This window comes from Barbus barbus (assembly GCF_936440315.1).
Source record: "Barbus barbus genome assembly, chromosome: 3".
NCBI lineage: Eukaryota > Metazoa > Chordata > Actinopteri > Cypriniformes > Cyprinidae > Barbus > Barbus barbus.
This window is the reverse complement of record NC_136731.1, coordinates 17,484,991-17,497,715: the sequence shown is the minus strand read 5'-3', so window position 1 is coordinate 17,497,715 and position 12,725 is coordinate 17,484,991. Positions and strand designations below refer to the sequence as shown.

The window sequence follows — 12,725 nt, the reverse complement described above, 5'->3', positions numbered from 1 at the left end:
ACTGCCAAATTTTAAGCAAATATAAGGTTTTAAGTTTTGCAAATTTTTTCTCCCTGCATTTTGTTAAATTGGTCTTCAAATGCCTAAATAACGCTGCTCCCACACCCCTTTGCAAAATAATAACAAGACAGCAAAGGGGTACCAGATCCACCACCCGATCAGCGTTAAAAGGCAATTTTAGTATCCCTTTCTGTAGAACATCAATTGCCCAAACTGCCTTTTCAATAAAAGGGGCAACATTATGGAACTCTCTGCCAGACCACTTCAAATGTATCCCAACATTAGCCATTAAAAAAAAAAATTCAGGAACAATATTGTGTCGTAAAGTGTCGTAAATTAGATTCAGCTAAAAACACTATGATGCATACATACATACCGGGTGCTTACACATGCTTTTTCTAAGCTTACGTGTGCTAAAAAAATCATAATAACAGTAATATAACTTTAACTCAGTTTTCTTTAGAAAAGGACAGCAATGAAAGATATTGAACAACCCCAATAGCCCATACAGAGACACACTTACATATTACATACAGTACAATATTTGTAATATAAGTCTGCATATGTGGAATAGCATATCATTCCAGTAAGTATTGCATAATTCATATTCATTTTAGTTTCATGTTTACATGCATAGGTTTAAAATAAGTGAAATGCCACATATGTTTGCTTTGTCGATCTGCACCAGGGATTGCAGTGGCCTTAACCAGAACGCTACTGGATTTGGGGGTCAATCCCATTGTTTGGAAATCCAATAACTGTGTAAAACTGAAGGCCCAGGTTGTTGCCATAGAGACAGAACTTAGTTTATGAGGCATTGCAGTTGTTGAACGCATCATAGGATAAGCCAAATGAGTCATCGGAGGATACGGACTGCCTCCCTTTTTAGAGTGCAAAACAATTTCTGCTGTTTTTCTCAAGGCTGAAGGTCTTTGAAATGCAGACATCGAATTGAGAAGTGGAATTGTAAAAAATCAATGAGCAGTGACTGTGCACACAAATAAAACATTAGAGGAACCTCGTTTTATCTTGGTTTTTAGACAGAGTTATTTAAAGGAGTAGTTCACCAAAAAATTGAAATGTATTCACCCTCAGGCCTTTCAAGATATAGATGAGATTTTTCCTCATGAGAACAGATTAGGAGAAATTTAGGATTACATCACTTGCTCACCAATGGATCCTCTGCAGTGAATGGGTGCCATCAGAATGAGAGTCCAAACAGCTGATAAAAACATCACAATAATCCAAAACCACACATTTTTCATCAGACAAACTAAACAAATCAAAACAGATTCTAAAAGACTGTTTTTATGAAATGTTTAATATGAAATTTTGTGGCAGAATGTACGCTTCAATATTTCCTAATATTTTTTTATTTCGGTTTTATTAGTATGTGCCTGTAATCATACACACATATATAGAGCACTGACTCTCAGAATCAACGCTACATGCGATAAAATGATGTTGGTCTGTCATAGAGTGACCAGAATGCTCTCGCCCACCCTCGGATTCATGCAGAGTTCAGTAATAATAACACGAGCCCAATTAGCACAGTGATGAGCATCATACACAACACACGCTGCTGCACCGTCACCCAACTCCTTAGTTTCAGCCTGGTTTGAAATGTGGCTGGACAACACCAGGGTGCTTGTTAGTTGATTCCAGACTAGATAAGCCCTGCTTCTGTAGAAATGTGTGATCGTGCTGTTATTTTTATCTTCAAGGGGAAGACAACAAACTGGCAAAACAGTATATAGTATCTAATACAAAGTTTTGATCATTGTTTGCTTGAAACATTGTTTGTGTCTCTGGAATACTGTCATGCATGTCCATCCAAATTATATTATATATATATATATATATATATATATATATATATATATATATATATATATATATATATATATATAATTATTACACTGTAGAAAGTGATAAGTTGACTTAACTTAAAAAAATTGAGGAAACCCGCTGCCTTAAAATGATCATGTAAATAATAATTAAAAAAATTAGTTAAGTGAACCTGACAATTCACTTAACTTAATTTTTTTAATTATTATTTACTTGATCATTTTAAGGCAAGGGGTTTCCTCAATTTTTTTTAAGTTAAGTCAACATCACTTTTTGGAGTGTATGTTATATTGTATATATATAATTATTATATTTTATTATGGTTTATTTATTTAAATTTTTTCACAAAAATCACAAACGTCACTGGATAGTGACAGCAGTTGGTGGTACATTACAAAAAATGATTTTCGTATAATGATAATGATTTTTTGCCTTGTTTTCCAGTACAACTATCTAAACATTCTTAAATCAGGGTACAATTACTTCAGGAGGAGAATGACAGAAGAAAATAAGTCTTGTTCCTGTGAACAATGTGACAAAATTGAGTGATTTTTAAATCTGAAGAAAAGTAAATAAGAAAATAAGAAAAAAGTAACTTGTTACTTGTTATTTGATATAGTTGATATTTTTCTTGTTTTAAAGGGGTCATCGGATGCCCATTTTCCACAAGTTGATATAATTCTTTAGGGTCTTAATGAAAAGTGAATAGCATACTTTGGTTAAAATTTCTCAATGGTAATGTAAAACAACACCCTTTTTACCTTGTAGCTCTGTTTACAGTGACCCGTTTCGGTGCATGTCCCTTTAACTGCTAATGAGCTACAGCTCACCCCGCCCCTCTCTTCTGTTCTTGTGTTAAAGTCACCGTTTTTATTCAAAAACAATTTAAAATACATTTGTAAATGACTTATTAGTCATTAACAAACACCTTTATAAATGTAGTGTTACCATGTTATCGTTACAGAAAACGTACAAAGTTTGTAACAATCACCGTAATGCACTGATGTCGGGAGTAAAATGCTATGTTCATTATTACATCCAACAACAGAACACCTCAGTCACTTAGGAGACATTCTTGTCTACACCTGCTACACCTACAGAACTACATCACTTTGCCAAGAATCTGTGATTGCTTTGTTCTGAGAAAGTGCTTTTGAGGGGATTAAAAAAAAAAAAATTGAGCTGTCACATCACGCTTAAAATATTTTCTCTTTTTTTTTTTTTTGCAGTGTATTTTTCTGAAATTGCTTCTTTGCATGGATGTAATGTAATGTGCATGAGCAGTTCTCATCATAGTTCATGTGTTCTGCATCACAGCTGACGAGGATGTGGTGTCCATGGCTGATTCCACCATAACTGTGGAGGATATTGAGGGAGAGCTGTTCAAAATCGAGAGGATAAAGGACGTGCTGGTCCGGAAAGAATCTGAGCTCAGATATATGTGAGTCGGGTTTTTTGAATGACTTTGACTGTGTTCTTGTTCAATGGTAGAACCTGAGGTAGCTCTTTTATATACAAGGTTAAAGGAATTGTTCACCCAAACATGAAAAATTGCTGAAAATTTACTCACCCTCAGTCCATATGAGATGTACTACATTATACATGCATTACACCACTTGCTCACCAATTGATCCTCTGCAGTGAATGGGTGCCGTCAGAATGAGAGTCCAAAGAGCTGATAAAAACATCACAATAATCCACAAGTAACTCCAGTCCACCAATTAAGGTCTTATAAAGTGAAAAGCTCCATGTTTGTAAGAAACAAATCTATCATTAAGGTGTTTTAACTTTAAAGCATTGCTTCTGGCCAAAATACAACTCCACAATCCGTAATAATACTTCCTCTAATACATTAGACATCAACAGAAAATTAAAGTAAGCGTCCCATAACGCAATACAACACAGGTGAGGCTATGTAAGCTGATATGACCCAATAAAAAATAACATATATCATATGCATGAGTTCAAAGTTATTTTCTACAACGTTATTTGTATTGAATATCTGAATGTCATCAGGTAATTATAGGGTAATTTACATTCATTTCATGTCAACAGTTACCATTTTAGCTAGGTATTTTCTTAGACACACAGAACTGAAGGTATAAGCCATTGAAATGAAAATAAAATGAACCGTATTCTTTCTGTTATGTTATATTCACACAAATATATCATTATTGTTAATTGTCAAATACAACAATAGCGTCTGATGGAGTCTGTCACAAGCCCTGCAAGTGAGATTTGTCTGTTATGGCAGTAATATGTGTCTGCCGGAGCTAGACATCAACTACAAATATATGTGTCTGTGTTGTTATTTGTGTGTGTTTGAAAGCAATGTGAATACTATCTAGAAAAATATATTATCTGTTATTTCATTGCTGAATAGAGACTACTTTGGCATCAACCAGTGAAATCATGGTATTCACACTTACCCAGCTAACAAAATATGTTCTAAGAACAGATCTATTAATTTATGAAAATGTTATTTCTGGATGTTAAAAGCATACATTTTTTTTAAATGGTTAAACATTTATTTTCTTGGTTATCCAAATGTTAAAGGAACATTCCATTTTTTTAATTTTGCAAATTGTTACTTTTGAATGTTTCTAAACATTCTATAACAGTAACTTAAAAAAAAATATATCTATATATATTATGCAAACATCCAGCTAAAGCATTTCAGAAAAAAAGTTCTATATGAAGGATTTGTAAATGATGTGCTAATGTTTTAAAAACATTATTAGACCAGATAACTTTGAACAAACATTCTGGATGGTTACTGGAAGAAGTTTGTTCATAATTTTATAACAACCTTACCAGAACTTAAAATTTCTCATTTCTAATAAGGTTTCCTATTAGCTGGGTACCTTGATTTCTGACTTGACTGGAAAATGTTTTAAAGCATGAAACTGAGGAGTTTGACTGATGGTTAAAGGTGCTGTATGTAGGATTGACATAGGTATTGCAGTCCAAATTATTGGAGAGGGTTTTTTCACCCGGCACCTCCTCCTCAGACTTGAGGCACATGCAGGTTGCCAGATTAAGGACACCAACAGGAACGAGCACACATGACGATGAATGAAATGAAATCGCCTGTATATGTTTTTCCGCCAACCAAAACATATACAGGCATTCCGGCCCGAAACGCACATTTTCAAAGGAGAATTACTGACTGTAGCATTGTTTTTCAGATAAATGTGTTAACTTGGCATGTTTCTTAAATATCTGCAAACATATTATGGTATTTTTATGCTTTAGTAGAGTCAAAATCCTACATACAGCAACTTTAAAAGAAAAAAAAATCAATTACATTGATTTTTCTTCATTTTGTCCTTATTTGTCAGGATGGATGACATCCAGTTGTGTAAGGAGATCACAAGGCTCAAAAAAGAACTCCAGAAATTGGTTTCCATCCCAGGTATGTTCACCAAAAAATGCTGTACCAGAATTTTAAGCAATAATATTGTGCTTTTGCATTGAGCCTGTGAGATGATACAGATCTCATTCTCAGTGGTGAAGAACATCTGTTTTCAATTCCTACCACAACAACAATTCCTAGACAACGAGCAGCTCCCTGATGCTTTAAACAGTTCTAAACCAAACATCATGTCTGTTAGGTACTCAAGTAGTGTTATTTTTTCTTCAGTACATTCAAAATATTCAACTGCAAATTAGTCCCACAGCATATTAGAGTGATTTCTGAAGGATCATGTGACACTGAAGACTGGAGTAATGATGCTGAAAACTGCTGAAAACTATATTTAAACAGAAAACAAGCATTTTAAATTATAATAATATTCCATAATATTTCTAATTTTACTGTATTTTTTTAAATCAAATAAATGCAGCCTTTTTGAACATAAAAAAATTAAGACCCTTACTAACCCGGAACTTTTGAACCATAGCGCATAATAAATTGATTCAGCTAACATCTAAGAGAATTCAAGAAAAAATGGATTGGCTATCTAGTATTATGCAACTGCTTTTAATTTCTTGATGTTCTTTATTAGCATCATTCCTCCTGCTTTCATGTCAACTTGTCTTCAGCACATGGTTGAAGACATGTATTTTTTATCTTTTATTTTATTCTTTTATTTTTTTTACTTTTATTTTTCTTAATATTTGTATTCTACACAATTGCACTGTCCTTGGAGCGGACGTGACTTACATTTCACCGCTGGTTATACTCTGTATAATTGTGTATGTGAAGAATAAAAAATCTTGAATCTTGGTTGTGACATACTTCACTATAGGTCTCCTGTTTCCAAGGAGATGCACGAATGAAGCATACACCACATTTAGTTTACTGCTGAAACCTAATTTTGCAAGTGCATACAAAGCTTGTGCGCACAGAAGAGGTTATTTATCCACACCGGCAGATAATAATGTCTTATACTGTGTACCATCCCAACCCAAGTGGGAAACGCATTCTAGTGCTAGTGATGTCCATTTAGACCTTCAGGTCCTCTCTGGCTCATCTGTGGAATCAGGATTTTGAAGTACTTTCATATTTTATCATATCTATCATCATTTACTCATACCTCATGTTGATCCAAACCATAATGACTTCCTATCTTCACAACAAAAGGCAATAATTTCTTATTTTCTATATAAAATAATACAAGGAAAATATGGTGTAGGATTTGCTAAAAAAGCTAAGGAAACAATTTTCACTTAGAAACTGATTTTACAAATAATAACAATGAAACCACAAGTAACATGTTAAATTAAACATGACTTTTTTAAGTAGAAAGACTGAAATAACTCCAATAATTAGTTTTAGTTACAACTTTAAAAAAATAATGTGATGCATACTGTCACATGTCGGTTTCCTTTCAGTCTTGTTTTGACCATATTTGGTGTTTCCTGTTCTTGTTTCCTGTAATTAGTTCATTATTAGTCTATAATCATTAAGTATTCTCACCTGTGTTCATCTCGTTTGCTCATTAGACTCTGTCTTTATAAGCCTTTAGTTTCTTGAGTTTCATCGTCCAGTCTTAAAGTAACCTTTGTTGGAAACGTTTGCTAGTCCTCATTAAAGTGCCTTTTCATCATATTTCTGGATCCTGTGTTCCCTGGTGCATGTTACCGTTACACATACATTGATGCTGAAAAGCTCAGATAATGTAAAAAAACAAGCGTAAAAGTAGTCCATATGAAATGGAGTGTCTGTTTACACAGTAGCCTGCCTTGAAGCTGTTTACACTAGCTCCTCTCACTAAACACGCCCACATAACAGCTGCAGTGGTGTAAGGAGTAACACCGTGTCCTAACTACATGCGACACGACAAGATTCCAGTGACAAGCAATTTGGGTGTCCACACCAAATGCGACACGACAGAATCAATCAAATATCACAGCCAATCAAAAGCGTGTGTGGGCAGGCTCTCTCTGGAAGCGCACTGCACTCGCAACAAAATGGATACCTTTATAATCTAATTCATAAATGTTAAACCTTTTTAATATTATTAAATGTATGTAATACTGAGTGACTGATACTATCTTTGTTTTGGAATACACCTGTTGGTTTGCGTTGAGTTCACAGTTTTAACGTACATCTTTGCTTTATTTGTTTTCAAAGTCTGAGGTAAATCTGTTGTTGCTTTCAGTATGGCTATAAGGTCACACAAAATGATATTTAAACTAATATGTTTAACTTTGAATAAAGCACATAATCATGGCAATTGTAAGTTGTTGCTCCAGCTGCGACGTCGCAGAAATGGAAACCGTTTCTTAAATAGAAAGGTCTGGAAAGGTTCTCGAGCCAGGATTCGAATTTGGGATGCCCGCAACGCAACGGCGTTATATGTCGCCGTACTGCCTACTAGGTTATCTTCGCCGACTTGAATTCACCTTTTGCTGAACTCGTTCTTCTCCCTTTTCCTATCACATATCAGGAAAGGTGTTTATTTTCAATAAAAACAAAGGAATTACTCGAAAAGCAGAAATAAAGTGCTTCACGGGTATTTGAGTTAGAGGTAGGTGTAAGGAAGGCTTTATTTTCCAAATAAAGTGGCATCCAATAATAAAAAAAAATATTTAAAATTTTCATTTACATTCAATCAAAAATGCAATGTTACGAAATATTATTACAATTTAAAATAACACACACTGTGCTCATTCAACAAATGCACAGCTAAACAGATGAGTTTTGAGTCTGGATTTAAATGTGGCTAATGTTTTAGCACATCTGGGCCCGTATTCATGAAAAATTTTAGTGCTAAGAGTTGCTCAGTAACAAAATTCTAAGAAAATTCTTAGAAATGTGGGTGTTTCCTCTTAAAATTAAAGAAAAGATCCTAGTAAAGAAAAAAGTAATTCAGAAAGCATCTTAACCCTTAAAAGAGGTCTTAAGGTCCAAAATAGTTAGGAATACGGACGAGGACTTTTAAGGGGCTTAAGAGTTTCTTTAGCAGTGGAGAAAATGGACATGAAACATGGAGAGGAAATGCGTTGCACACAATGCATGACAGTGAGTTAATAGACGCTACACGTTAGCTCATGCAGGGATCATGTTTGTGAACGATCTTATTAGAGAAACACTAACAACTCCGACACCACGCTGAAATGCCATAGTGCCAGAAATGGACGGAATCACTATATTAACATATTTGGGAACTGGAAAAATGCAACTATGCAGCAGTGATGATTTGGGTCTGTTACACCACTTATGTCGCTGTTCATTTCCTATAAAATAAGTATGACAGCATGGTAAATAAAAAATAAAGAAAATATATATACATATATAGTGTGTGTGTGTGTGTGTGTGTGTGTGTGTGTGTGTGTGTGTGTGTGTGTGTGTGTGTGTGTGTGTGTGTGTGTGTGTGTGTGTGTGTGTGTGTGTGTGAGAGAAAGAGAGAGAGAGCGAGTACGGTAAAACAGGAAAAATTTTGCCTGTAATTTCAAAGTGAAGGCTTATAATATACCCTACTCTTAAAAGCGCTCTTTTAGTTCCTTCTTGACAACCAACCAATCACAGTCTTCAAAAGAATGTGTCATTCCTAGAAACGGGGTCAGCCCCGCCTCCTCACTAAGATAAAAGTTTTTGTCTTTTCCTCACTCAGAGTTGCTCTCAGATTGGTCCTGAATCACTTTTAAGCTAAGACTCCTAGTTAGAATTCTTTAAGCTAAATTAGGAGCTCTCTAAAACGATTCTTAGAATCTTTAGGAATAAAGGCCCGGATCTTTTCTGGAAGTTGTTTCCAACTGCGGGCGGCATAATAGCTAAAAGCGGACTCCCCTTGTTTTGTTTGAACCCTTGGTATTTCTAACTGACTCGATCCTAATGATCTGAGTGGTTTGTTAGGTTTATATTCAGTGAGCATATCTGCAATGTATTTAGGTCCTGGGCCATTGAGTGACTTATAAAGGAGTAAAAGTACTTTAAAATCAATCCTAAATGTAACTGGAAGCCAGTGTAAGGACCTGAGGTGTGATGTGCTCAGATTTTCTGGTTCTAGTCAGAATCCTGGCAGCAGTGTTCTGGATGAGCTGCAGCTGTCTAATGGTCTTCTTTGGAAGGCCAGTGAGGAGACCATTACAGTAATCCACCCTGCTGGTGATAAAGGCATGAATGTTTCTCCAATTCTTGACTGGGAACAAAACATCTAATTCTTGCAATGTTTTTGAGATGACAGCATGCTGATTTAGTTACTGCTTTGACATGACTACTGAAATGAAGGTCTGTCTCCAGAATCACCCCAAGCTTTTTGACTGGATTTTTAGCCTGGAGAGCTTGACTGGAGGCTGGAGAGTATTTTGGAGGCCTGTAAATAATGATAAACAGAATGTGTGGAGCACTTTTCAGCACAATACCTAGATATTCAAGACAAACACTGACCAAATTACACTTGCTTGCATTGATAAACATCTTTAAATAGAGCAGCTACACCTCCACCTCTCCTAACAGTCCTGCAGACACTTATAAAACTAAAGTTAGGAGGGGCTGATTCATTGAGGACTGTTGCACTGTCAGGATCATGGACCTGTTTTTGCTCCCCATGTGTTCTGTGACCCAGTTTCACCCTCATTAATTTTTTTATTTGATCCCAGGTGTGTCCCCTTAGTTCCCTCATTATCCTGTGTTCATAAGCCCTGTGTTTCCCTGCCTCTGTGTCGGTTCTGAACGTCTTTTCCCTGTGTTTCCTACGTGTTTGGACTATTAAAAGATCATGTTTGAAAGTACTCCTCGCTCCTGGTTCCGTGACCCTGGTGAAGTGTGACAGAAGAACCGACCTAAACAGATACCGCCGTTTGTACCCTCCGTTTTGTTTTTTGGTTTTTCTCAGTGTTTTTTATTTCCGTTGTGCCCCATGGATCCCTTTGTCCGGGCCGAATTCCTCCTCCTCCTGCTGGAGCAGGGTGACCGATCTCTCAAGGACCACACACGACTGTTCCTGATGTTAGCTAATGTCACCAGCTACCCGGACGTCGCGCTCTGCTCATTCTTTCATGGAAGCCTAAACACCGCGTGCAGAGCGCTGTCGTCCGAAGATGGTCCTCGAGAGGATTTCTTCGCCTTTATGGAGTGTCCCCTGAGGATGATCTTGCCAGATCCACTCCAGACCCAGAGCCCAGCCCACCATCTCCCCGCAGTGCGGAGCACCAGCCCGAGCCCACCGATGACGGAGAGCCATTCCCCGCCGCGATCAACGAGCCAGTGCGAAGCCGAGCGACTGAGCGGATGATCGCCCCGGAAGTTGAGCCCAACCCGTCAGACCAGGTGCGAGAGCCGGCATCAGTGCCCACCACGAGGGAGCAAGCCGTGGACGGTGTGAGCGCGGAGTGGCGCTCTGCCCCTGCACTGCGGCTGAGGAGCGATCTGGGACTGCTGGACAGAGAGGGGGCATCCGATCCTCCAGTGCCTGCTCCTCGAATGTGCCCCCCAGTGCCCGCTCCTCAAAAATGACCACCCTCCCACCCTCTCCTGCCTCCTCCACCGCTGTCGTCTGGCAGCCCCCCCACTAGCCCTCAGCCCTCCATCTATACGGTGCGAGCCCCGTGGGTCTGCCATCCTCCAGCGTCGCCGGGGCTGGAGTATCTCTCACCTCCAGCCTCCGAGGCCCGGACTCCGCCTCCGCCCGTAGACCCAGTGGCTCCACCTCGGCTCCGAGCTCCCTCGCCTCCACCGTCACCCCTTGATCCACCAGCTCCACCAGGCTCCCTCGTCCCTCCGGCTCCGCCTTGGTCGGGCGTCCACCCGCCATCGCCTCAGGACTCCTCTCCTCTGGCTGCGCCTCGTCGCTCCATCCCACTGGCCGTTGGGCTCCTTCCTCCCTTCAGCTCCACCTGGGTCCTCAGTCGCTCTGGCTCCGCCGCGGATCTCTGGGTCTCCGCCTCGGTCGCCAGAGCCCTCAGCTCCACCCTGTCCCCCCCGGATCCTCTACATCTCCCTGGCTCGTTGTCTCTCCGTCTCCGCCTCGGGCTATTCCACCACCTACTCTGCCGCCGTTGGTCGGCCCCCTGGAGTCGGCGGCCATCCCTCCTCCATGGCTCCTCCCTCCGTCGGCTCCACCGTGGGCCATCTTCATGGCTGTGGCCTGGGTCCAGCTGTGCGCCTCCTGCTCCGGGTCCCTCCTGTCTCTTCCCTGGCTCCTCCCTCCTTCGTCGCCTCCCTGGTCTCTGTCTGCCGGCCCCCTCCAAGAGGTCCGTTCTCTTGAGCCGCCTCCCTAGTTCCCACCCGCCCCTCCCCTTTTAGATGTTTCAACGGTGCGAGGACGCACCTTCCGGAAGGGGGCGACATGTCAGGATCATGGACCTGTTTTTGCTCCCCATGTGGTCTGTGACCCAGTTTCTCCCTCATGTTAATTGTTAATTTGATCCCAGGTGTGTCCCCTTAGTTCACTCATTATCCTGTGTTCATAAGCCCGGTGTTTCCCTGCCTCTGTGTCGGTTCTGAACGTCTTTTCCCTGTGTTCCCTACGTGTTTGGACTATTAAAAGGTCATGTTTGAAAGTACTCCTCGCTCCCTCGTTCCTGGTTCCGTGACCCTGGTGAAGTGTGACATGCAGTGCAGCTGTCTTCTAGCCATGTTATATTTAGAAACATAAAATCCATGTTGTTTGTGGTTAAATCATTGATCAGAAGTGATTTATTTTTTCATGAGCGGATGTTTAAAAATGCTAACTTGATGGAATTACATTTTGTCTCTACAGCAATCTTAGATTGATGCATAATAGGCCGCAGATTAGATGGGTCAGCCATACGGCTTGAGAAGGCCTTAGACTTTCTATCACGTGATAAAACAGAAATAGAGGAGGCTACAGGCACACTGGGTTTCTGCTGGTTCTGTAAATATTTGTGACAGTTGCTGCTATCATAGTGGGGATCCGACACATACGACTGAGAGCTATAAAGCAAAATTTTCAGCTTCATTACCCCAGTCTTCAGTCTCACAGGATCCTTTAGAAATTATTTGATTTGCTGCTCAAAAAACATTTATTCTCATCAGTGTTGAAAACCGTTGTGCTGCTTAATATTTTTGTGGCTACTGTGGTGCATTTAAATTTTTCCTGATTCTCTGACTAATAGAAAGTTCAAAAGAACAGCATTTATTTGAAATAGAGATCTTTTTGTAACATTTATAAATGCCTTTTTAATTCCATGTTTGCTCAAATGTTTTTTGCAGACAAAGACAAGTCAAATGAGGACAGGCAGCGTGAGGAAGAACTACTTCAGCAGATCCAAAAGCTGGTGGAGACGCGGGACTTTTTAGTGGATGACATGGAGTTTGAGAGGCTCAGGTCAGTTTTAAAGAGCCGCCGGCCTTCAGGGACAGAAACATAGCCCACAACCCTATAGATTGCTGGCTAGCATGCGTGACTGTCGGCCCCAAGAATGTGTTTTGTGCCTCTTGTGGCTGTTCCCTCATCTGTGAAGAT

The 12,725-nt window shown here is 39.5% G+C and overlaps 1 protein-coding gene across 1 annotated transcript in view; it reads left to right on the top strand.

Annotated features, from left to right (window-relative positions):
- LOC306850999 (bMERB domain-containing protein 1-like) overlaps positions 1-12,725 on the top strand; it is a 28,129-nt gene that overhangs the window by 10,100 nt on the left and 5,304 nt on the right. Inside the window, exons 2-4 of the mRNA XM_079387002.1 lie at positions 3,166-3,289; positions 5,190-5,263; positions 12,473-12,587. Of these exons, the coding sequence (XP_079243128.1) occupies positions 3,166-3,289; positions 5,190-5,263; positions 12,473-12,587 (313 nt within the window). The remainder of the gene's footprint in view (positions 1-3,165; positions 3,290-5,189; positions 5,264-12,472; positions 12,588-12,725) is intronic.